The 25,836-nt window shown below is 39.7% G+C and overlaps 1 protein-coding gene and 1 long non-coding RNA gene across 8 annotated transcripts in view; one reads left to right on the top strand and one right to left on the bottom strand.

Annotated features, from left to right (window-relative positions):
* Positions 1-25,836, bottom strand: part of RABGAP1 (RAB GTPase activating protein 1) — a 172,951-nt gene that overhangs the window by 144,232 nt on the left and 2,883 nt on the right. For 2 of the 7 annotated variants that reach the window (XM_054519401.2, XM_024251733.3), the window contains exon 1: positions 3,133-3,271. Coding sequence is in view for 4 of the 7 variants with exons in the window: in XM_054519400.2 (XP_054375375.1) it covers positions 3,133-3,282 (150 nt within the window). In the remaining 3 variants the exon portion in view is untranslated. 7 annotated transcript variants of the gene reach the window in all.
* On the top strand, positions 19,048-19,754 carry LOC129048092 (uncharacterized). The gene is made up of 2 exons (XR_008510131.1): positions 19,048-19,192; positions 19,395-19,754. It is a non-coding gene; the product is annotated as an uncharacterized LOC129048092 (long non-coding RNA).

Here is a 25,836-nt window from a genome sequence, read left to right as displayed (position 1 = left end):
TTTTTAAAATGATTTCTATCTCATTATTAATATTCTCTATTTCATGTGAAACTATCATCATGCCTTCATTTCTTTAAACATGATTTCCTTTAATTTGCTGAATATATTAATAATAGCTACCTTGAAAGCTCTGTGTTAAACCCAACCAGTCACTCTCACAGACAGTATCTGTTGCTTGCTTTTTTAACGGGATATCTGGGTCATATTTTCTTGTTTCTCTGAATGTCTTATAATTTTTGGTTAGAAACTAGATACTTGAGATAATATACAGTACCAACGCTGAGTACTGGTCTCCCCACTGCAAGATTTGTTATTGTTGATGCTTGTTTACTGGATGACTGGCTAGTTGATTTTTGTAGATTCCATTGTCCAGTGTTAAGCCTCTGGAATTGCTCCTCAGGGAGCTCAGACTTGAGATTGCTCACTGTCACCTTGGGATGAGAGTGGTTTGGGCAGGGCTCTCGCTGACTCTTGGTTTCTCGGACCACATCTAGCTTGTTAAATTACACTAATTGCTGTCTGATTGCTGTAATGATTTCAACAATGCACTACAGTATAAACTGCTCCATAGTCTAAGTCAATCAAACTTGGGTATCTTTGAAGTGAAAGTTCCAGAGGTCAAGGGTTGAGATTTGTTTGACCCTTGGTGATCTCCTCCCAGTTGTGTCTTTCCCTAGTTTCCTCAGGCAAATGAGCACGTCTATAGTCAAGTCTAAATGTCCCATTAATCTACCAATCTTCCCCAATTACCTTTCACCACAGCCTCCACTATTTTTTAGAGTAACCTTAGGCTTAAACTTTTCTATACTCTGTCGTGAATGAAGCCCATTCCTTTAAGAAGGCTGTTTTAAGGCCAACTTTTCCCTGAAGGTAAAATCTCTGAGACATGGCTTTGGAGCTGGAAGTAGAGACAATGACACACTGTGTGTCACTGAGTGACACCCCAGGGTTAGGTGCTCTGCCCAAAGTAAAGCCTCTGTCCCAGGAGCAGGGGCTGGGAAGAAAAACAAGGCCCCCAACTCTTAGTCACACTTGGCCACAAACAGGCATGGGGAAGCAGGATGAGAAATACTGATATCTTGCTCCTGCTTTGGAAGATAGCCCAGAATGGGAGCTGGTGGGGGACAAGGATTCTTGTCTTCTTCACTGCATCAATATGGAGAGGAGTTACCATCTCTCTCAGCTGGGATAGGGTAAGGAAAGGGCAGGTCTTGTTACCAATAACAGGTTCTTGCCCCTCTGACCAAATTTTAGTAAATTTTCTTGAATAAATGTTTTTTCATTTGCTGTATTTCCTTTAAAACACTTTCAGAGACCTTAAATGTTTTATTTTCGTAATTGTCACCAGTTCTGCTGAGGAGTAGAACATGCTGTCATCCTACAAGTCCCTCTTAACCAGTGAGCTTTTAAAAATATAAATTAGATCATGATCCCATTCAAAACTCTCCAAAATTTCTACTCACTTTTTTTTTTTAACAAAGCCCCACACTTCCTACTAAGCTCCACAGGGTTCTACACAATCCAGCCCATGCCCACTATTGGATCTCACCCTTTACTGCTTTTTACTTTGTTCATTCTGCTCTAACCCCTGTCCTAACAAGGGTGGTTCTCCTCATGGTCTTTCTATTTGCTGCTCTAACTGGAAAGCTCTTTTCCCAGATTTTTCCATGGCCTTCTCCCTCACTTCATTTGGGCCTCACCTCAAATGTCATCTCAAGACCTTCTCTAAAAAAGCACCTGTCATTCACTCTTATTATTTTTTTTAAGTTTTACTGTTTTTTATTTATTCCTCTATATATTTATGAGTAAGAGTAAGGGTTTTTTCTTTTTTGAGACAGGATCTCACTCTGTCACCCGGGCTGAAGTGCAGTGGTGTGATCATGCTTCACTGCAGCCTCCACCTCCTGGCCTCAAGCGATCCTCCCATGTAAGCCTCCCAAGTAGTGGGGACTAAAGGTGTGTGCCACCACACCTGGCTAATTTTTTAAACTTTTGTAGAAATGGGGTTTTGCCATGTTCCCCAGGCTGGTCTCCAACTCCTAGGCTCAAGTGATTCATTTGCCAAGGCCTCCCAAAGTGTTGGGATTATAGGTGTGAGCCACAACACCTGGCAACTTTTCAAAATTTTGACAAAAAAAATTTTTTTTAAATTATACTTTAGGTTCTAGGGTACATGTTCACAATGTGCAGGTTTGTTACATATGTATACATGTGCCACGCTGGTATGCTGCACCCATTAACTTGTCATTTACATTAGGTATTTCTCCTAATGCTATCCCTCCCCGCTACCCCCCATCCTGTGTCCAAGTATTCTCATTTTAACAAAAATTTTTAAAAGTCAAGGAACAATCATAATGTTGTTCACTGTTTATCCACATATCCTGTTTTGTTATTCTTCACAGCACCTAAATTTACTTGATATATTTATTTTCTTATTTGCTTACAGTCTATTTCCCCCATTAGAATTAAAGCTCTAGAAGGGCAGGGAGTTTTGCCTGTGTTGTTCACCACTATATCCCCAGTACTTAGAACAATAATTGGCATATAGTCATTACTTAGTAAACATTTGTTGCATGAAAAGATGTTAACAGGAATTAAAACATTTTTAAAGCTACTTATATTTTAAATGACAACTTTAACAGATAATCTGTTTTTATGTCAATAAAGAGTAGAACAATAATAGGGCATTGGAAAATAAGTAATAGTGGCTGAGAAATTATAAAAAAAAAATGGCCAGGTATTTAAAGTTGTTTCAACAATCCTAAAACACATTTTCGTAAATAGCATCCTTGACCTGCCAGGGCCCTTACAATATGTAAACCAGGACCAAACAAAACAAGTACTTGTAATTCAATGGAAAAGTGAAAACAATACTAAAATGACAAATGTTTATACTATAACCACTAGTTTTGACACTTAGGGGTACTGAAAAATTTAGGAAAAGCTAATCAGAGTGAAAATCTTTAATCAAATACAAACTTCTCACTAAGTGAAAATAAAATTCTTTAAAGAAAAAGAAGTATATTACTTCCATGTTCTCACTTTCCTCCCATATCTGTTTTCTGTTAAGGCCAAGTTTTGCAATGGGCTTAGAAAAGCTAAGCAAAACAATCTTAGGTTACGGAGTTTTACCTTGAGTCCTGTTTTCTCATCATCACTTCCATTATTTGTAGACGGTGTCTCATCTCCTTGCCTGGAAACCAAGACAAAATCTTCACTATTAAGAGTAGACACTGAGTCTGAAGAGACACTGATTTTTCCAACAGAAGCCTTGTCATCCATAACTCAAGAATGAGTCTCAACACATGAATGATTAAATATTTTTTAATGCCTGAAAAACAAAAACCATAAAGATACTCATATAGAATGTCTGCCAGATATTCAATTACACTCTACTTCTTACACAACATATATGGAATTTTTTTTTAAATACTTCAAAAATATTTTCCTAAGACTTTCACTACTTATAGCTTAGGGTTTTTTTTAATTCCAGATAATAAGGGAATTTCATGCTATTCAAGGCCAAGATATTTCAGACTTCAAAAAAATAAATAAAACATATTCCCTTCAGGATAACCCTAACTACTTACAGTGATTTCTTTGGGCTAAGTTGCAATTCAAGTCTTAGCCTCCAAAAATATATAAGTACTAGCCTTCTGTTTTCTACCCTCTAATTTTTTTTTTTTTATTTTTTGAGACGGAGTCTCACTCTGTCGCCCAGGCTGGAGTGCAGTGGCGGGATCTCGGCTCACTGCAAGCCCCGCCTCCTGGGATCACGCCATTCTCCTGCCTTAGCCTCCTGAGTAGCTGGGACTACAGGCGCCCGCCACCACGCCCGGCTAATTTTTTGTATTTTTCGTAGAGACGGGGTTTCACTGTGTTAACCAGGATGGTCTCGATCTCCTGACCTCGTGATCCGCCCGCCTCGGCCTACCCTCTAATTTTTAAAGTTGTACATGTAAATGAAATGGAAAGCACTTAGTTATTGTGAGGGCACAATAAGGTTTTCCTAGCATTATTGATACTTAAATTTAAAATATTAACATGATTTTAACAGGCCAAATTTCACATTAACACCCAACAGGAAAAATTCAGGGCAGTTAAACTTTAGCATAAATTCTAGAGCTGGGAAATACCTTACAAAGCAAGAAATGAGAAGTTCATTAAAAACTGCATCTTCCCACACCACAGTTTCTTAGAACTCAGCTCAATATGAACATTACCCAAATAAGGGTTTCATACCAAAAATTCCCAGCAAAAAGTATAAATATGTGTCACTTATGAAAATTCATTCAATTATTGAGTCTTGGAATGAAACTTAAACTCACCATCATTTTAAAACCTAGTTCTGCAAACTTTGTGGCAATGTTTCATTTGGTTGTCAAAACATCAACAAAACGATATAACGTTATACTCATTAACTAACAAAAGTAGCTATGGCTCCATGTTCATCTAGTACCTCAAAGATGTAAGGTTCTAAAAATCTGTTTAATTTCTCTGACTGAGAAGTCCTGATTTATGCTTTGGATTTTTAATCATTGACTATATATTTATGGAGCATACACCATGTGTCAAACACAATTTTCCCCTAAAAGGCCCACATATAAACATCTGGCAGGAGAAACTACACAATCCCTGAGTATTATAGTTGGAAGAAAACTTAGAAATCTAAAATCAAGTTGATGGCAGAGTAAAAAGTAGGAAAAAAAAACTTATAAATCAATACTGTTAGATAAAGAAATGGTAACCCCGAGAGAAGTAAGGTCATTTAACCAGTTAGTGGTACAGCTAAGGCTAGAACCCTGGACTCTCTGCTGCCTTTTATTTAAACTAATTCCCCTGCTTAACAGCTATTACACATCTGGATTTCGTAAGACCAAATCTAAATACATAGTATGGCATTCAAAAACATTTCAAATTGTACTTTTGAAAAATTCAAAGAAAAATGTTTCACTTAATCCATTCAATGAATACTTATTGAGTGGTTAATGTATAAAGAGTAAGCTATGATAAACAAAGGAAAATAGAACCTTGCCCCAAAGTTTATAGTTTAGTAGAGAACAGAAGCAAATCGTACCTAATAAGTACTGATTTAGGGTAAAGAAAATTATGGGAACATGTTGGGAGGAGGACTAATTTAGACCTTTGCTAAGGAAATATACTTTATTCCTTTAGATACTTGCCCTCACAGGATTCTCTTCCTGAAGTGGTTTCCTCACTTTTGTACTTGATCAACTCCAATTCATCATTCATGATGTAAAAATCTCCCTCTCTTAGTAGTCTTCTCAGTCCACTTGCCCATTCTCACCCCAGAATCCAAAGAACTGTTTCCCTTATATCTGTTCCTACAGCATTTTACATTTGATTTTTCTACAGTATCTATTATGTTGTTTTATAATTTAATGGTGAGTGCCTTTTAATTTAATTGTCATATCTCTATTTCACAAATGAGGAAATTAAGTCTTAGAGAGATGGTGTAACTTGTTCAATGTAATGTGGTTAGAGTTAAAGTCAAAAATTAAACCCAGTTATCTGACTCCAAAGGCTACACTCTTTCCACTCAATTATGAAGCCTTTCTAATGCCACAAATTTGGGCCTTGTCCCAAAACACTCAGTATTGGGTAAAGGAGTCTTTAACTTTTTTTTAGAATGTGTACTTCAAGAGAAGTTTTCATGCTCAATCAATTAAGTCTTTTATCCATCTTTTATAATGTGATTAACAGTTGGATGGCAGAAGGCCCGGGAAAGTGGTCTAAAGCTCTGGTCTCAGACACTAACAACTTTGTATACTACTACTCTGGACTCAAAAACAATGTACTTTGGTAATTACACTAAGGAACTGAGAAGATTTGGCAAGCTCAAAGTTCCACCTACTTTCTTTGAGAAGGTGATAGGAAAATACACTTTATAAAATACTTTATTATTTGTTTTGGCAACTGAAAGTAACTGAATCACTCAGCAAGAATGAGGTTTATCAAAACACTAAGTAGTAAAGGAAAAATTATACAATAAGATTCCTTTTCTCTGGCCTCCATGGACAGAAGTGAAAAGGGAGTAGTCCATCAGCTCCACAAACATAGATAAAACCACCCATTCCCTGGCCTCCACAATGAAGAGGTACCCCAGAACTTGCTGCACTTCTGGCAAATTCTAGAGATTCACAACCTCTGTCTCAAGACCATAAGGGATTTCTTTTTAATCCCTACTTACATCAGTTACCATAATAAGTCCCTTACTCTAATTCTTCATCCTTCAGACTTTAATTCTAATTCCCATTGACAATAAAGTACCAAAATTCCTCCCTCCAACACCCTGCACTGCCACCCCACTTCTCCATAGCACCTATAACCGCTTGACATATATTTTGGTAATTTAAGTATAATGTAAACTAGAACCTAAGGTTCAGGAGGGCAGGCATTTTTATGTCTGATTAAGTGTTGGACCCCTAGCACCTGTAATAATGCCTGGCACATAGCAGGTTCTCAACTATTTGTTAAAGAAGTAGGATAAATAGCAAATAAAGATGGAAAAGAGCAAGAGCCACCCAAGGAAAAAGTAAGACTACCTTTTATAAATTGACAAAAAGAACAGAGGTCATATTTGTGATGCTGAAGCACACAATCAGGAGTTAAGAAAAACCTAAGTTAAAATACTGGTTCCGGGCAGGCGCAGTGGCTCACGCCTACAATCCCAGCACTTTGGGAGGTCGAGGCAGGTGGATCATGAGGTCAAGAGATCGAGACCATCCTGGCCAACATAGTGAAACCTCGTCTCTACTAAAAATATAAAAATTAGCTGGGCATGGTGGCGCATGCCTGTAGTCCCAGCTACTCGGGAGGCTGAGGCAAGAGAATTGCTTGAACCCGGGAGGCAGATTGCAGTGAGCCGAGATTGTGCCATTGCACTCCAGCCTGGCAACAGAGCAAGACTCTGTCTCAAAAAAAAAAAAAAAAAAAAAAAAGACACTGGTTCCACTACTAATAGTATGAGCTTGTCACACTGAGCCTCAGTTTCCATAGAGGTAATGTTATACTATCGATCTCACAGAGCTACTGTATAAATTACTAAGGACTATACATAAAACATTTAACAATACACAAAGAACATTATAAGCACCCAAGTTATAGCTTTTCAAAAACTAACTTCAAATTCAAAAAAATTTAACAGTTATTAACTGATTTAAGTAATCCAAATTAAAATACTTATACTATCTCTACTTCTTGGCTTATGTCTACAGTGCCTGTATGAGTTAATTTGGTTGTTAGTCGGGAAACACATTACTAAGGAAAAAATAAATTAATTAATTTCCTAATTTCACATTCTAAGTTGTTAATATCTAAATAAAAGCAAAATAGTACTTTGAATAAAAATCCTTTATGTATCACAGAAAGGAATAAGATGTACACATTTTTATCTCATTTTATCATCCTAACAATTCTGTAAAGTAGATAGAAAACAGATTATTATCCCATTTGAAAAAAGATACATATGAATAGCCTGGCATTTGGTAGGTAAGCACTCACAGTTTGTCTCCTCCTTTTATAGAAGTGGTGAGCCTAGATCCTTGTAACAAGTCCAATTACCAACAGGGCAGGTTGGTGGATGCAAGTTCAAGGATGCTTTTACTTTTGAGACAGGGTCTTGCTCTGTCGCCCAGGCTGGAATGTGGTAATGTGATCCTAGCTCACTGCAGCCTCAAATTCTCGGGCTCAGGTGATCCTCCTACCTCCACCTCCTGAGTAGCTAGGACCACAGGTGTGTGCCACCATGCCCAGGTAATTTTTTAAAAAAATTTCTCAGCCAGGCACAGTGACTCACATCTGTAATCCCAGCACTTTGGGAGGCTGAGGCAGGCGGATCACGAGATCAGGAGATCAAGACCATCCTGGCTAAGACAGTGAAACCCCGTCTCTACTCAAAATACAAAAAAAAAAAAAAAATTAGCCAGGCGTGGGGGCCGGCGCCTGTAGTCCCAGCTACTCGGGAGGCTGAGGCAGAAGAATGGCGTGAACCCGGGAGGCGGAGCTTGCAGTGAGCCAAGATCACGCCACTGCACTCCAGCCTGGGCGACAGAGCGAGACTGTCTCAAAAAATAAAAATTTAAAAATTAAAAAAAAAAATTCTCAGCCACCCAAAGTGCTGGGATTACAGGCATAAACTGCTGTACCCAGCCTTACCTCTCTTTTAAAAAAGTCAAGTCACTTGAGGTGACAGACAATTATGTTCACTTATACAGCCTCTTCCATCACACCTAAAAGTTCAATTATGCTTTATTTTCATTATATCTACTCTTTCACTACTTTTATTCTTACAGAGACATTAAAGATCACTACAGATTTTTATTGCAAATTAGTCCCGTATACCAAAACTCTACGAACTTTTTGCCTACAGTCACTGCTCTGTGCCGTAAGTGCCAATTTTATGCTCAATTATGTACCCCAGCATAAAATGCATCTCCATATTGCTAAATAAAGATTCACATTTAGCCAGGAGCAGTGGCTCATGCCTGTTATCCCAAAAACTTGGGAGGCTGAGGTGGGAGGGTCGCTTGAGGCCAAGATTTCAAGACCAGCCTGGGCAATATAGTTAGATCCCATCTCTAAAATAAGATATTTAAAAATTAGTCAAGTGTGGTGGTGTGTGCCTGTAGTGCCAGCTACTTGGGAGGCTGAGCCAGAGGACTGCTTCAGTCCAGGAGTTCCAGGCTGCAGTGAACTATGACGGAGTCACTGCGCTCCAGTCTAAGTGACAGAGTGAGACCCCGTCTCAAAAAAAAAAACAAAAAAAACACATTCATTCTCAATCTCCTCTTAAGTACTGTAGTTAACAGACTGAAATGGAAAGAACTGGCCATGATAAAACCTCTTTTAAGAGTCCTTCAAAGGCTGTCAGTTCTTGAACAATCAGTGTTTACTTTTTTAAAAACTTCAACTTTTTTTTTTTGGACCGAGTACTATCAGATATTTGTACTGTTTCTAGTTAACTAACATCTGAGAAGTAACCAACAGTGACATGCAGTGGCATGGATTTGCTAATGTGCAATTAGCAGAGGCAAAACCACCTCCCAGTAAGTGACCTACCTAGCTTAGTAAGAGGTGTGGGTGATACTAATAATTGAACCTGACATGCTTGAGACAAAATGTGCTAGTGCCTCGTCCAAAGCTTGGTTAACCTTTATTTCTTTGGTTTTCTTGAGATTTTCTTCTTGAAAGAGTAGTATTAATGCCTCCACCTCTACCACTTCAATGGAACTCCCCACTGTTCTAAACAGTCCCTCTCAAAAATACCACCCCGTTACTTCTCACTTTCACTGAACCCCTTAAAAACCATCAATACTACAAAATTTCACAACCCAAAGAATTATTTCTTACTTCCACCTGCTGAAGTAAATGAAAATGCTGGCCATTTTCTTATTCTGAAACTTATCCTTTTGTATCCATTTCCTACCTCTATCTTTCCTTAGTTCTCATTTAGGTTCCTTTTTTTCTATTTTTAAAATCACATCATCGTCCTTCTTCTCACTGGCTATCTCATTAGCTAACATGGTTACAGCTTTCTATTGTATGCTGATAACACTCTAGCACTATCTTTTCTCTTGAATTCCACATGGGTATTTGTGTTATATTTTCTTTTTCTTCTATTTGGCATCAAAGAGTCTGATATGTGCCAGACACCAGGTACAGAGTTATGGTGAGGAATAAAAGATACTCCCTACCTTTGACAGGCTTACAGTGGTAGAAAAAACAGACTAGTAAACAAGTAATTATAATATAGTGCTTGTTATAACAGAGGTGTGTAAAGGGTGTTATGAGAATACACAGCAGGGCTCTACTATATGTGTCCTATGGTCATCTCAAAACCAATTCCTTGCAAAACCAAACCATTTAATCCCCACACGTCAGCAGATTCTTCTTCCTAGATTCTCTATCCTGGTTAACAGCCACAGATTCAAAACAACATCAAAAAAAAAAAAAAAAAAGAAAAAGAAAAAAAACACAAGAAACCAAACCAAAACAAATCTTGACTCCTCCTTTTCTTACCCTCCCTTGGAATAATGGATTTTAGTTCTAAAACATACCCCAAATCTATTCCTTCTTCACTATCCCTCATGTCATTGACTTGTATTTTATTCTCTCTCAACCTGGCTATAACAAGTCTTTCATTCTAGACTCTTCCTAGTCATTGATTATTTAGCCCCCAAAGTTAATTTCTAAAACTTAGGTCTGATCATATATCCCATCCCTCCCCTTTCCTCAAAACTATTTATTGCTCCTGACTGAAAATACAATTAAATCCAAAATCCTTATATTATTTAGTTCTTCAAAATCTGAAGCCAATTTCCATTCTAGTCTTATCTTCTGTCACACCATACTATATACACAAATATGTCATGCATTTTAATGCTTTCAAGCCTTTTCATTTGCTGCTTGCTCAGCTGGGAATGTGTTTTTGTTTCCCCAATCAGCCTTTCTCCACCAACAGCAACCTAGTGATACAATCAAGTATTCAACCTCCCCCTTTCCCTTCTGCAGTGTTATTGTCTTCTAGGGCTCCTCAGGCTTTTTGTTTTTTAGTTCTATCACAGAATTATAGCATTTACCACACAGTAAAATAATATCAACACTTTTTTCTTTTTCCTTTTTTTTTTTTTTTTTTGAGACAGAGTCTTGCCTTGTCACCCAGGCTGGATGCAGTGGTATGATCTTGGCTCACTGCAACCTCTGCCTCCAGAGTTCAAGCGATTCTCCCGCCTCAGCCTCCTGAATAGCTGGGATTACAGGCATGCACCACTACGCCCAGCTAATTTTTGTTTTTGTTTTGTTATTGTTGTTGTTTTTGAGATGGAGTTTCGCTCTTGTTGCCCAGGTTGGAGTGCAATGTCGTGATCTCAGCTCACTGTAACCTCGGCCTCCCGGGTTCAAGCGATTTTCCTGCCTCAGGCTCCCAAGTAGCCGGGATTACAGGTGCCCACCACCACGCCCGGCTAATTTTTATATTTTTAGCACAGACGGGGTTTCGCCATGTTGGCCAGGCTGGTCTCAAACTCCTGACCTCAGGTAATCCACCCACCTAGGCCTCCCAAAGTGCTGGGATTACAGGTGTGAGCCACCGCAGCCAGCCGTAATTTTTGTATTTTTAGTAGAGACGAGGTTTCACCATGTTGACCAAGCTGGTCTCAAACTCCTGACCTCAAATGATCCACCTGCCTCAGCCTCCCCAAGTGCTGGGATTACAGGCATGAGCCACTGCACCTAGCCCAACGCTTCTTTTCTACTCCACTATATTGATCAATCCATTCATTCCAGAAGCAATTACTGAGTATAAACCACCATGTCAAATCCTGGGAGTATAATGGGCACAAAGAGTCCCCTGAACTACTTGTGGACAGGGGTCTTATGTTTTCCTCATATTAATTTCATATCCTTACTTACGGGCAGCGTTCAATAAATTTGGTTGGTTGAATATACTTCATGGCTGTTTAACTGGTAGGGTCTAAGTAATATGAGGAAAACAAACGACAAATATGCTACTCTACAAGCGTGTATTGGGGATGTGGACATGGATGAAGACTAAAATGAACAGACCTAAAAAAAAAAAAAACTAACCTTGAGTGTACCTGACTGACTCTTCATCAAATCCCCAACTGTCATGACCAAAAAACAGTTAACACGGTCACAAAAAATATACCTTGGGTTCCCTTTGAACCAAACACTAACCACTTCCCTCCCAATCCCCATCATTTTTGTTGCTCAACCAGTGAAAAAATGGGTACAGCTTTAGGGAATCTTAAGCAAGATGACTAAATCATCTGCTAAATCAAAAGAGAAAACAATACTTACTACTTCTTGAGTGTCAATTATATGCCCAACATGGTACGAACAAGTTTTACATGCATTATTACTAATCTTCACACCTTGCCAGATGGGTATTAACTTCATATGACAGACAAACTAAGGCTTGGGCAGACTGAGTAACTCGCTTAAGTTCACAGAGAAAATTGTGGAACTTGATCCAAACCCAAGTATCTAGGTGTCTCTGTCCTTTTCTGGATTGCATCTCTCTCCCTCTTGATGTCCCTATCTACATCCTCTCCCCATTCCAATCCATCCTCTATGCTGCTCCCAGTTGTACCCTTCTAAAACACAAGTCTGTTGAGTTTACTCTCTGTTTAGAAAAAGAACAAGGCAGGATACAGCAAAAGAATCAAGTCTGAAAGATGCTGTAGCAGGATAATTCCTGTGGGTTTGTAGCTCTTTAAAATTAAACAAGCAGTGTACAAAGAAGCTATAAAAAATCACATTGCATTAGTCTCAGTTTGTGTGTGTGTGTGTGTTTTCCTGGCTCTGAACTTTGTTTCGCTGCACTGGTTTTCACATGAATTTCACACAGCCTATCCCTGGAAAGGGTGGGACAAATCAAACAAAACTCAATGGAACACCATCCCTTCTTTATAAAAATAAATTCCTTTCCACCACTACTAACCGCTAAACAATAGATGTCTTTGTTTTCATTCTGACTCTGAATTTTGAGGCTATTTCTTTGAATTATTTTAGTGAGCTAAGAGAATCGTAATAATTTAAGCTTTCTGATTAATTTCAGCTTAGGTTAAAAAACCAAAACCAAAACCAGAAGAAACAAAGCAATCATCTTGGGCCTACTTGCACTTAAAGGCAAGAAAAACTAGCTTATCTAAAACTCACGCTTAGGCAAATTTGAGCCCACCATAACTGTGACAATTTACTTCTTTAAACTATTAAATCACTTTTAGTTCAATTCTACATTAACTAAAAAAGATATCGGAATTAAACAAATACAAGAAATTGTAAAACAAAATAAAACTTTAAAAAATCTTTTTTATAAGTTGTAATCTTTTTGCATTGTGGTTAAGTAATAACACAAACATTATCATCTTAGCTACGGAAGTGTACAATTCTGTGTCATTAAACACATTTACATTGTCACGCAACCATCACCATCATCTGTCCTTGGAACATTTCCTTAACTCTGTGCCCATTAACACTAACTCCCTATTCTCTTCCTCCTCCAAAAACCACTATTCCACTTTCCATCTCTGAGAAATTGACTACTCTAGGTGTATCATATAAGCAGTGGAATTACATAATATTTATCATTTTATAACTGGTTTATTTCATTTAGTATAATGTCTTCAAGGTTTATTCATATTGTAGCATGTGTCAGAATTTCCCTGAGGCTGAATAATATTTCAATGTATGTATACCACATTTATCCTTCAATAAAAGTAAGTTTCAAAATAATTATAACTTTATAGGATCTTTAGAGGGGGGAATAACAGGTGTTTTCCATTACAGTTCCATGAGGTAGACATAAGTAGCTCCATATTTAAAAATGGAGTTTCTGAGGATAAGCTACTTAATCACTCTTTCTCAGAGACTTGGGATATCCATGTCTTTCTCACCCCAAAGTTCATACTCTCCCCACTATATCTTGATACTTCATACTTCTAATGAAAGGTACAAGAGGTAACAAGTAGGGATGAAATGTGCATAAAACAATTCATTTAACTGTTAATTATGAGTGTGATAATGCTGACACCTGAAAAAAATCTTGCCAATGGTTTTCTCATGTTCCCGTGGATATTTCAGGAAACACACTTTAATTTTTTCCAGAACTCTACATATGCTGGCTTAATGCCATTTCAACACAATATCTGTGAAACTAAATATTTAAATTGTTATTTGGATTCCATGGCCACAATAGAAGCTATCCCTGGGAACACAGGGAAAGTTAGCTTAATGTTAATGTACTACTCATTCACAAGGTCAGATTATATTCCTGACCTTGCTAGTACAGATTTTAAAAACTGTTCAGATTTCTACAGTATAATTTACATTAGCATTTAATAAATGTAAAAATATGAGTATTTTTAAGCAATGCAGGGTTAGCCAAAGACTTTTCCTCTTTTTAGGAAATTAGTCAACATAGTTCTTTCTCATCTACAATAAAGAAAATGAATCTATTCCACTTAGAATATGCATCTGTTTACATTCAGATCTAAAATGTATTATTCACTTCTCTTTAATCTACATGAATTTAAAACTAAGCAGGTAAATCATCCAACAGATGATCAAAGTCTAAGATAAATGCAGTAATATAATTTGTCTTTTCTATGACCTGTTTGATTTTCAGGGGAATGCATGTAGGCAAACCATGAATGTTTGGCAGAAGATACGTGTTTTCTGTGCCTTCCAGTATGCTGTCTCGTATTATCCTTCATGATAGTTAAAATATATTCCCAAAGCTGGTCCAAAGACAGTGAGTTATCTCGATTGTTCAGTCAGTTACAGAACAAACTCCTTGTTCTACTCTTTTCCCCGTTCTCACTACTGCATTTTACTAGTCTTAAAAAATAAAACATATTCCCAAAGGATTCTGCATATCATTTCCTTAATTGATAAAAGATCATCCTCAGAAAACGGAAAACAAAATTATAAACCATAGGTTGTTGGTTAGTTACCAAAATGTATAAATAAGGGAAAAAGGGAGAAAGTTTTAAAACAGTCAAACTGCTGTTAAAGTTTGACTTAGTAACATTATGTTAAAGTTACCACAGAAACTCATTTGCTAATGTACCTTCAGAAATGCCAGATTTAGGTACAGAGAAAAATTTATTTCCACAAAGACTTACAGAACCCAAGGAGTAGTAGTTTATAACACAAATGCTGATGCAACCTTAACAGGAAATACATAACAACTATGCACTAATTCTTGGAGAGGTACACAATTAAGAAGATATATTTCTCATACTTTACAACCAAGATAATACATACTACTTAATGTCGGGCAGGAGCTTAAAAGTAGGTTTAGGGCTTTATTTCATTGTATAGTGATCAGAAAAAGGGATTTAGGGGGGAAAGTCTGATAGAAAACAATCTTCAAAAAATTCTCACTGAATACCTCAGAATATTATGGTTGATTTGGAAAGAGGAGGGAAACTTCAGGCCACATTCTATAAACTGTGTTCAAGACTTGCACACTTCCATATTTGGTCAGTCTTTGCACATGAAGAGAAACAAGGCTGTTAGGGTCAACGTGAATGGTTACAATGTAAGCTTAAACGTCTATCCAATATTGTTACAACGTTTCTAAAGAATAATGATCTCAGGATCAACACAAAACTGAGAGGGGTGAGGGTGGTAGGGATGACTAGGTAACCGGTTTATGCTTAAAAAAAAAAAAAAAAAAAAAAAAGCAACAGCTATGATGTATACATGGTGTTTTTCCAGGCATACCCAGGGCATTAAGTCCCGAGCCTTGAATTTTTTTTCACTGGGATCTAACTATGTAAACTCACTAAAACAAGGCAACTACATACAAAGCACCAAAATGTCATGCCAAATTCTGCTTTACGTACCTTAAATTAGCACTTCTTAAATATTTGAGTTCTATCTCCAAGAAAGATTATTTAACAAACTATAGGAATGATCCCTGAAGTATAGTCTTGCTAAGAAAGATTATTTAGGCCGGGCACGGTGGCTCTCTCCTATAATCGTAGCATTTTGGGAGGCCGAGGCAGGTGGATTACTTGAGGTCAGGAGTTCGAGACCAGCCTGGCCAACATAGTGAAAACCCATCTCTACTAAAAATAAAAATAAAAAATTATCTGGGTGTGGTGGCACGCGCCTGTAGTCCCAGCTACTCGGTAAGCTGAGGCAGGAGAATCTCTTAAACCCGGAAGGCGGAGGTTGCAGTGAGCCGAGATCGTGCCACTGCACTCCAGCCTGGGAGGATACAGTGAGCTGAGATCGCACCACCACACTCCAGCCTGGGCGACAGAGTGAGACTCCCTTTCAAAAAAAGAAAAAAAAAAAAAGAAACAAAGATGATTTAAGAGTGTTGTCACGTTGGGAGGCCAGAGTGGGAGGACTGCTTGAGGCCAGGTGTTTGATAACAGCCTAGGCCACATAGTGAAACCCAGTCTCTACAAACAATAGCAAAATTCACTGGGTGTGGTCGCATGTGCCTGCAGTCCTAGCTACTTGGGAGGTGGAAGCAGGAGGATCACTGGGGCCCAGAAGTTCAAGGTTGAGGTGAGCTACCACAGCACTACTGCACTCCAGCCTGGGAAGGAGAACAAGACCTTATCTCTTTAAAAAAAAAAAAAAAAAAAAGTGTGTTGTATTCATTTATTCCACATGCTTGAGAAGTCTAATGATATCCGATTATATTGAAATTACAAAGATAACATTATGGGCAGCCTATGTCAGAACCTTAGCAAACCAGTGTTTTAACAAAGATACTCACCTGTAGCACCAATTTAAACTATTTTCTGAAACCTGTATTCAAAGATTCCTTGTTAAAACTACTGGGAAATAATGAGGCCTCCAAAGGAGGCTTTCCTTTAGCTGGAAATATACTGAATAAAAAACAAAAACTTCTTTTTTTTTTTGAGACGGAATCTCACTCTGTCGCCCAGACTGGAGTGCAGTGGCGCGATCTTGGCTCACTGCAAGCTCCTCCTCCCGGGTTCACGCCATTCTCCTGCCTCAGCCTCCCGAGTAGCTGGAACTACAGGCACCTGCCACCACGCCCGGCTAATTTTTTGTATTTTTAGTAGAGATGGGGTTTCACCGTGTTAGCCAGGACGGTCTCGATCTCCTGACCTTGTGATCCGCCTGCCTCAGCCTCCCAAAGTGCTGGGATTACAAGCGTGAGCCACCACGCCCGGCCAACAAAGACTTCTTTAAAAGAAGCTGGGCTACAAAGTCCAGTTAATAAATTGTGTGGAAAACCATGCCCCTCATGTAGATAAAGCGCATAATACAGTTCTCTCAATATGCAGCAGAAAAGGTAGGAAACAGGTGTCTCTGTTCCCACTACATTACAACACTTATAAACTGCGAACAAAATACTATGCCAAAAATGCCAAAATGCACATAGCTGATAGGTTAACTTTCCAAACAAATATATACCTATTAATGTCAATGCGTTAACTGTAAACTGAATCGTAACATTCAAACAATTAAAAGAAAGTGTGGCCGGGCGCGGTGGCTCACGCCTGTAATCCCTGCACTTTGGGAGGCTGAGGCAGGTGGATCACTTGAGGTCAGGAGTTCAAGACCAGCCTGGCCAACATGATGAAACCCCGTCTCTACTAAATATACAAAAAATTAGCTGGGCGTGGTGGCACACGCCTGTAATCCCAGGCTGAGTCAGGAGAATCGGTTCCTTGAACCCAGGAGGCGGAGGCTGCAGTGAGCCAAGACCACTCCAGCCTTGGCAACAAGAGCAAAACTCAGTCTCAAAAAAAAAATAAAGTGCACCACAACATGACTATATCTCAGATTTTTTATTGTTTTCTTATTTTTTATTTTTTGATGGGAACTGGCTGTGTCACCCAGGCTGGAGTGCAGTGGCACCCATCATAGCTTACTGCAGTCTTGAACTTCTCAACTCAAGTAGTCCTCCCACCTCAGACTCCCAAAGTGTTGGGATTACAAGCATGAATCACCTCACGCCACTAATATTTCAACTTTAATTATGAATCTGAGTTAATATCCTGAATTAAAGTTACATGTGAATTTTAAATGTTACCAATACATACAAATCAATCATGGATTGAAATTTTATTAATACAAAGTGAACTCTACACAGGAAGATCTGTAAAGACTTCTCTTCCCTATTTTGTTTTTTTTTTTTTGAGACGGAGTCTCGCTCTGTTGCTCAGGCTGGAGTGCAATGGCACAATATCGGCCCACTGCAACCTCTGCCTCCCAGGTTCAAGCGATTCTCCTGCCTCAGCCTCCCGATTAGCTGGGACTACAGGCGCCTGCCACCACGCCTGTCTAATTTTTGTACTACTAGTAGAGACGTGGTTTCACCATATTGGACAGGCTGGTCTCGAACTCCCGACCTTGTGATCCGCCCGCCTCAAACTCCTAAAATGCTGGATCACAGGCGTGAGCCACCGCACCCGGCCCCTATTTTCAGTTTTTATAAGTAAGCTCTAGTTAAGTCTTCAATACATATTAAATAGCACCTTATACAAACTTGAACTAAGGCAACAGGTCCTTCGCTTAAAAAAAAGTTGGATGAGACCTCCTTGGTACTTAAGCTTTTTTTCTCAACTACTTTTCAAACATCAGTTTAATGTTACAAACACAATTCCATTTACCTTCCATTTTTTTTTTCTTCCGAAACAAAAACAGTTGGAAACTCACTTACTGTGTACTTACTACTCCAGGCACACGTTTGTAAATACATGTGAATGGAAATAGAAAAGGAATTGTGAAACCCTGTCCCTAACAGGTTTTTTTCCCCTGATAAAAAGCCAACGAAAGTCAAAAGACCTCAAATTCAAGTTGGAACATGATTTAAAACTAACGGAGCACTAGTAGCGGGAACACTAGTAGCATGATCACTTAACACGGTCTCCTAGGACATTTGTTTCCAAAAAAGAATTCTCGAGTAACCAAAGGTATGCAGATGCGTGAAACGCAGGAGCAGACGATAAACAGTCTGGATGCAGAAGAGTAGAGACCAAAGTACTACCAGGCAATGGACAGCGAACTCCTGGAAGTCTTGAGGTTATCCTTTGGCTCAATACGTAAAACCCTAAGGGTGCCGATAATCAAGATACAGCGATGAGGTACTGGGGTAGCTGCTTCAAGGAGATGAGTAGACTGGGATGCCAAGGACGCTTTAATTGCAGACGGGGAAATGAGACTGAAAGACCAACCTGAGATGGCAAAGCGACAGTGAAAACTAGCAAATCTTTGAAATTTACGCGCAGCCCAGGACAGCCTGAGGCCCAAGCTAGCTTAAGTCACAGATACAGGCCTAGTGGGCAATGGGGAGAAACTGAGGCGGGGGGAAGCGGCTGGATTCCCAAATAGGACGAAGCCTAAAACATTAAAGTCAAGACACAAACCGGCTTTGCTGGGGGACCAGAGGGAGGGCCAAATACGCAAGACTCAGAAGACCGGCACCCACCCAGACAGGGGGAACCGGTTTGGGCAGGGGCTCCCAGAGCGGCCCAGCTTGCGCATGCGCCCTCTCCCCTCCGTCGCAGCTCCCCCTCCCCCCAATCACGGCTCCCCTCAGAAATCGGCCCGTCGAGGGAGCTGAGAGCAGCTCCACTGGCCCGACCCCGCGGGATGAGAAGACAGCTTGGCTCCCCGCAGGGGCCGTCGGAAAATACCCCTGGGGTTGGTAGGTAGGAGGGTGGGAGGAGGAGGAGGGGAAACGCGGCCCTACCCGACCCGCCGTCTCCTCCTCCGCCGCCCGCCGCTCGCCGTCCCGGAGGCTCCGCCGCCTGGGCCTCCCAAACCGCCCTGTCCCCGCCCCCCACCCCCTTACTCACGTGAGCGCGACTTCTTCCGCCCTCCGCCCCGCCCCCTGCCCCGTCTCATAGGTCTGCGACCATGACGAGCGACCCTATTGGCCCAATGCCGGGAAGCGAGGCGGAGCTTCCTCTTCGCCGAGCCCCACCTGGGCTTTCATCCCGCCTCAGGACGGTGCGCCTGCGCGAAGTGCACTGGCTGCGAGCTGGACGTGGGCTGTCTTGTGTATCTGGAGTTGGACAGGCAACTACGTGACTGCAGCCGGGACTGGAGACAATGGAAGCGGACTGGGTAGCACCTGTTGAGCCTAACAAAGGGTACAACCCCAGAATACTGGTGCTTGAGCAAGGAATCCCCCTGCTCATCTTTCATGTGCAAGTCCTGTTTGAAAATCAGTACTTCACAGTGTAATAAAATTCACTTGGCATTTACTGAGGGCGCACGGCGTGTCAGGGATTGTGATGGTTCTTTATGTGGCTGTCTCATTTCAGCTTCACCACAAACCCGTCAGAATGGTACGATTTTTCTCCTTTTATAAAGTAACTTAGCTTTAGTTACAGAATCCAGTCTAGAAGTCAAAACTTCCGACTGCCAAGTCCTAAAACCACTGGTACAACACAGCTGCCTAAAGGCATTTAAGGCACACAAGAGGACAGAAATGGACAAGGTTATATCAGATTGTAACTCAAAGATGAGATTTTTATTTAAAAATCATTCAAAGGTGAAAAACAGCAACAGCAATATAATGAAGTTTAAAGTCCCTGTCCTCAATGAATGTACAATGCAGTTGGGAACAAAAACAATGATTATTAAAGTGCTAGTTAAGTCTTATTTTTAAAGAGACCCTATCTTGTCCAGGCTGCAGTGCAGTGGTTATTCACAGACGATCATATCACACTCCACCCTCCAACTCCTGGGCTCAAGCTATTCTACCACGTCAGCCTCCTGAGTATCTGGGACTGTATGTAGGCATGCACCACTGCACCTGGCTCATAAGACTTGATAATTTATAAAATAATTCTACAGCCTCTTCCTTACTCTTCCCCTTTCTTTATTCCAACTGGCATATGCTCTTTTCCTGGTGAATGAGTCATCTACAGTGTTCTCTGGTGGATAATGCATCCCGATCAACCAGAGAAAAAACAGTGAGAAAAAGCTGTGTTCTGTTGCAATCCCTCTGTGATTTGTCTAATACAATAGATGTGGCTGTACCCCTGCAGAAAAATAGTTTCGCTTCCTTTCTCCTTATACAGTTACAAAATATCCATTTCAAGATATTCAAAGAATAAAGTATTAGGGAGAAAGTAAAATCCCCTGAACTCCCAACAAAACCACTTTTAACGTTTTGGTGCCCATACTTTCTCATGTATTTCTTGGTTCATATATACCCCAAATATTTATGTAAATCTTAACATACATTTTTAAATAAAATTGTACTACACAATCAGTACAACATGCTTTGGAGAATAGAGACAAGCTAAAACAACAACAAAAGAAGAAAACGTTGCATTTAAAAAATTTTTTTAATTAAAAAGGCCAGGTGTGGTGGCTCTTGCCTGTAATTTTAACACTTTGGGAGGCTGAGGTGGGAGGATGGCTTGAGCCTAGGAGTTCGAGACCAGCCTGGGCAACATAGTGAGACCCTGTCTCTATGTTTTAATGAAAAACAAACAAACAAAAAAAAAAAATGGCATTCCCAGGGCCAATGTTAATACTTCAGAGTATATCCTTCTGTGTGTGTGTATTTGTTTTTTCAAAATGAGATCACTTTAGTCATCTCCTTTTTCAATTAAAAATATCTACCTTATTTCAGTACATTTTCTTCTCACCCAATTCCTAGATCACATTCACATTTTCTGTCAACCTAAAGTTATTTTTACAGTTGGCTTTCTTAACTCAGTAATGTTACAGGAAAATTTCCTCTCACATAATACCTAACTACAATCAAATATTCTGTTGACCAAATTATATTTTTCTACAACCAGTATTCCCAAATTATCCAATTCAGGACCATACATTCCATCTGGTTACATCTCTTGACTTTTTAATTATGGCACTTAAAAAAAAATTAAAAGATTCTTGTTCACTGTAGAAATCAGGCCACTTGAAGTGCAAAATGTTTTTATCTGAGTGGTTGCTTCCTCATGAAGTCATTGAGCTTGTTCCTGCAAGCCTTGTATTTCTTGAACAAGAAAGTTATATTTGAAGACTCAGTGGATTCAAGTCAAACATATCAGACTAGTACACCTCACAAGTGACAGGTTATACTTCATGTTTCATTATATTACATACAACGTTATGAATCTAACATATGTTAGATGTTATGTTAAATACATAACATTGTATCTACAATAGATACAACATTTATTGTATCTTAGAGTTATGCTAATATTGACCACTGGATTAGTGATGACATACATGTTGTTTTTATCATCTAATCCATTTTAAAAATAGACTATAGTCTGTTTCAATGCCTACCAATGCTATATATTGATATCCCATTCACAGAAAATGAATTTTGGCTTCCAAATATGCTCAACTTTTTTTCAGTAAGTGACTTTGTACCCAAGAAAATGTGGTTACAGTATATGAATGGAATGTGGGGCTGGTGTGAAATAAAGCAATGTAGTAGGCTGGAGCCAAAATAGGAAGGTCCTTGAATGCTAAAATAAGGAAACTGAAGTTCACTCTATAGACACATGGGTGCCCTTGGATATTTTAAAGGACAGTGACAATATTAGATTTGGGGTTTTTTTTAAAGATCACTCTAGTAAAACTAGAGCAGGGAAAAGAGGAGGTTGATAGAATAGTTTGGAGACTGCCTAAGATGAGGAAGGCTTGAGCTAAGGAAGCAGGAGGAAAAAAGAAGGAACAGGGTTCCGTGGGTATTTTACAAAGAAATATATTCAAATTTGCTGGTTCTTTCTTCTGCTCATTCAAATCTGTTTTTGAACCCCTCTATGTAAATTTTTCATTTCAGTTACTGTATCTTTCAGGTCTAGAATTTCATTTCAGCTCCTTTTTTTTCTTAAAGTCTCGCTCTGTCACCCAGGCTGGAGTGCAGTCGTGCAATCTGGGTGCACTGCAACCTCCACCTCCTGGGTTCAAGTGATTCTCCTGCCTTACCCTCCCGAGTAGCTGGGAACACAGGCATGCCACCACGCCCAGCTAGTTCTTGTATTTTTAGTAGAGATGGGGTTTCACCATGTTGGCCAGGCTGGTCTCAAACTCCTGACCTCATGATCCACCAGCCTTGGCCTCCCAAAGTGCTAGGATTACCAGCATGAGCCATCACACCTGGCCTCAGCTCCTTTTTATAATTTCTCTTTAATGATAGTCTAATTTTATTCATACATTGTTTTCCTGACTTTGTTCATGTCTTCCTTTAGTCCTTTTTCTGTTTTTTTTTTTTTTTTTTTTGAGATAAGAGTCTCACTCTGTCACCCAGGCTGGAGAACAGTGGCAGGAACTCGGCTCACTGCAATCTCCGCCTCCCAGGTTCAAGCAATTCTCCTGCCTCAGCCTCCCAAAAAGCTGAGATTACAGGCGTACGCCACCATGCCCAGCTAATTTTTGTATTTAGTAGAGACAGGGTTTCACCATGTTGGCCAGGCTGGTCTCGAACTCCTGACCTCAGGTGATCTGCCCACCTTGGCCTCCCAAAGTGCTGGGATTACAGGCATGAGCCACCCTGTTAGTTCTTCGAACAACTTCAAAATAGTTGTTTTAAAGCCTTTGTCTATTAAGTCAGACATCTATCTTGGCTTCTGTGGGAATAGTTTGAGTTGATTTATTTTGTTCTTCTGACTAGACCATACTTTCCTGTTTATTTGTATGTCTTGTGATTTTTTTAAAAATTTTATTTTTCAACTAGAGATGGGGTCTCACTATGTTGCCCAGTAACAACCAATTAAGTGGGACTATGACCACATGCCACCACATTTGGCTTCACTTTAAATCCTTATGATTTGTTGTTGTTGAAAATTGAACATTTGAATCTCATAATGTGGTGAATCTGAAAATAAGATTCTCCTTCTGCCCCCATGTTTGCTGGGCTTTTGTAATTGTCTTTGTGCTGGGGATCAGGATCAGCCTCGGGTGAAAGCTTAAGGTTTTCTCAGGTCTTTTCTTAGCCTGTGTCTTTCCCTGGTTATATGCAGTAGCTTTCTACTTTCCCCTGCCTAAGTGATTGCTTTTGAATATCCTATCCTTCAATATCTGACTCATAAATGGGGTAAAAGGGAAGCAAACAAACAAAACAGGTGCTATTCTTTTAAAACCCTTGGAAATAGGTTCAGCTGGTGGGGGGTCAAAACAGTGGCAACCTGCCTCTGCACCTGCACTTCAGTCATCAGCAACCAGAGTGTCGACAGCCAGTATTTGGAGGACAAAGTTCGTATTGCCCACCCAGCCTCCAGCAAGCCGCACCAGGAATGTGGATACAGCTGTGTGCTACAGGGTTAAGTAACACTGCATGAGTAGCTGCTATCACACTAAAGCTGACAGAGACTGAAATTAACCTCTATTTACCAGCCCAGCTTTCCCTTGGAAGATGTAAGCATTTGAATAGACTCCAGAGTTCCAACATAGTTACTTCAGAGAGCTGCTGCTGGTAGAACTGTTGTCTAGGTGGAGAGGTGGATTCCTTCTGACTCCTACTCCATCTGAAGAATAGGAAGAAAAAAGAATGAAGAAAAGTGAACAGTAAATAAAGCCTAAGGGACCCTGTGGGATACCATCAGTAGGACAAACATAATGAATTGTGGGAGTTCCAAAGGAGAAGGGTAGAAATAATATTGCAAGAAATCATGGTCAAAACTCTCCAAACTTTATGAACAACATCATGTACAAATCCAAGAAGCTTATCAGACTCCTGATAGGAAATACCAAGAAACCACCAAATATATTATAATTAAGCTGTGAGAAGCCAAAAAAAAAAGAGAATCTTGAAAGCAGCCAGAGATGAGCAACTTGTCCCATACAAAGGATTGCAATAAGATTATCCGCCAATAAAGAATCCTCAGAGGCTCGAAAGAAAGAAAAAAAAACTGTCATGGAAAAATCTGTATCTGGCAAAATTGTTATTCAAAAATGAGGGTGAAGTTAAGACGTTCCCTGATAAAGACAAGCCAAGGGAGTTTGTTACCACCAGAATTCCTGCCCTTCAAGAAATGCTAAAGAGAAACCGACATTTTGAAGTGCAAGTACACTCAATAGTAACTCAAAGCCATACAGAGAAACAAAGATCTCTAGTAAGTCAAATACACTGGCAACTATAAAAGCAAGTATTGTAATTATGATTTGTAACTCCACTTTTTATTTTCTCTGATTTAAAAGTGAAATGCATAAAAAATATTTATGTTGGCTGGGCGTGGTGGCTCATGTCTGTAATCCCAACACTTTGGGAGGCCGAGGTGGGTGGATCACCTGAGGTCAGGAGTTTGAGACCAGCCTGACCAATATTGGTGAAACTCCATCTCTACTAAGAATACAAACAAATTAGCTGGGCGTGGTGGTGGGTGCCTGTAATCCCAGCTACTCGGAAGGCTGAGGCAGGAGAATCGATTGAACCTGGGTGGCAGAGGTTGCAGTGAGCTGAGATTGCGCCATTGCACTCCAGCCTGAGTGACAGAGCAAGACTGTCTCAAAAAAAAAAAAATTATGTTATTGGATATACAATGTATAAAATGTTATCTGTGACATCAGTAACAGAAAGGAAAGGGCAGAGCTTTACATGAGCAGAGTTTTTGTATGCTATTGAAGTTAATTGGTATCAATTCAAATTAGATTGTTATAACTTTTGGATGTTGAGTGTAATACCTATGGTAACCACCAATAAAATATCTATAGAATACACACAAAAGGAAATGAGAGGGGATTCAAACGTTTCATGATAAAAAAAAAATCAACTAACACTAACACAAAAAAAGCAGTAATGGCGGAAATGAAGATTTAAAAAGCATATAAAACACAAATAGAGAAGTGACAGATATAAATCCCACCTTATCAATAATTACTTTAAATCTAAATGGTTTAAACTCTCCAATCTAAAGACAGAAAGGAGTCAAGGCCGGGCACAGTGGCTTATGCCTATAATCCCAGCACTTTGGAAGGTCAACGCAGGCGGATTGCTTGATGGGACCGCATGCCTGTGGTCCCAGCTACTCTGGAGGCTGAGACAAGAGAATCGCTTCAACCCATGAGACAGAGACTGCAGTGAGCCAAGACTGCGCCACTGCACTCCAGCCTGGGCAACAGAGAGAGAGACTCTGTCTCAAAAAAAGAAAAAGAAAAGAAAGGTGTCAAGTGTGGTGTTGCACACCTGTAGTCCCAGCTACTTTGAGAGGCTGAGGTGAGAAGACCACTTGAGCTCAGGAGTCCCAGGCTTCAGTGAGCTATGATCATGCCACTACAATCCAGCCTGGGCAACAGAGTGAGACCCTGTCTCTAAAAATATATTTAATTTTTAAAAAGAAAGGGCAAATTAATTTTAAACACACACACACAATCCAC

Source organism: Pongo abelii, chromosome 13 (assembly GCF_028885655.2).
Source record: "Pongo abelii isolate AG06213 chromosome 13, NHGRI_mPonAbe1-v2.0_pri, whole genome shotgun sequence".
Classification (NCBI taxonomy): domain Eukaryota; kingdom Metazoa; phylum Chordata; class Mammalia; order Primates; family Hominidae; genus Pongo; species Pongo abelii.
This window is presented reverse-complemented; position numbering and strand designations above follow the sequence as displayed.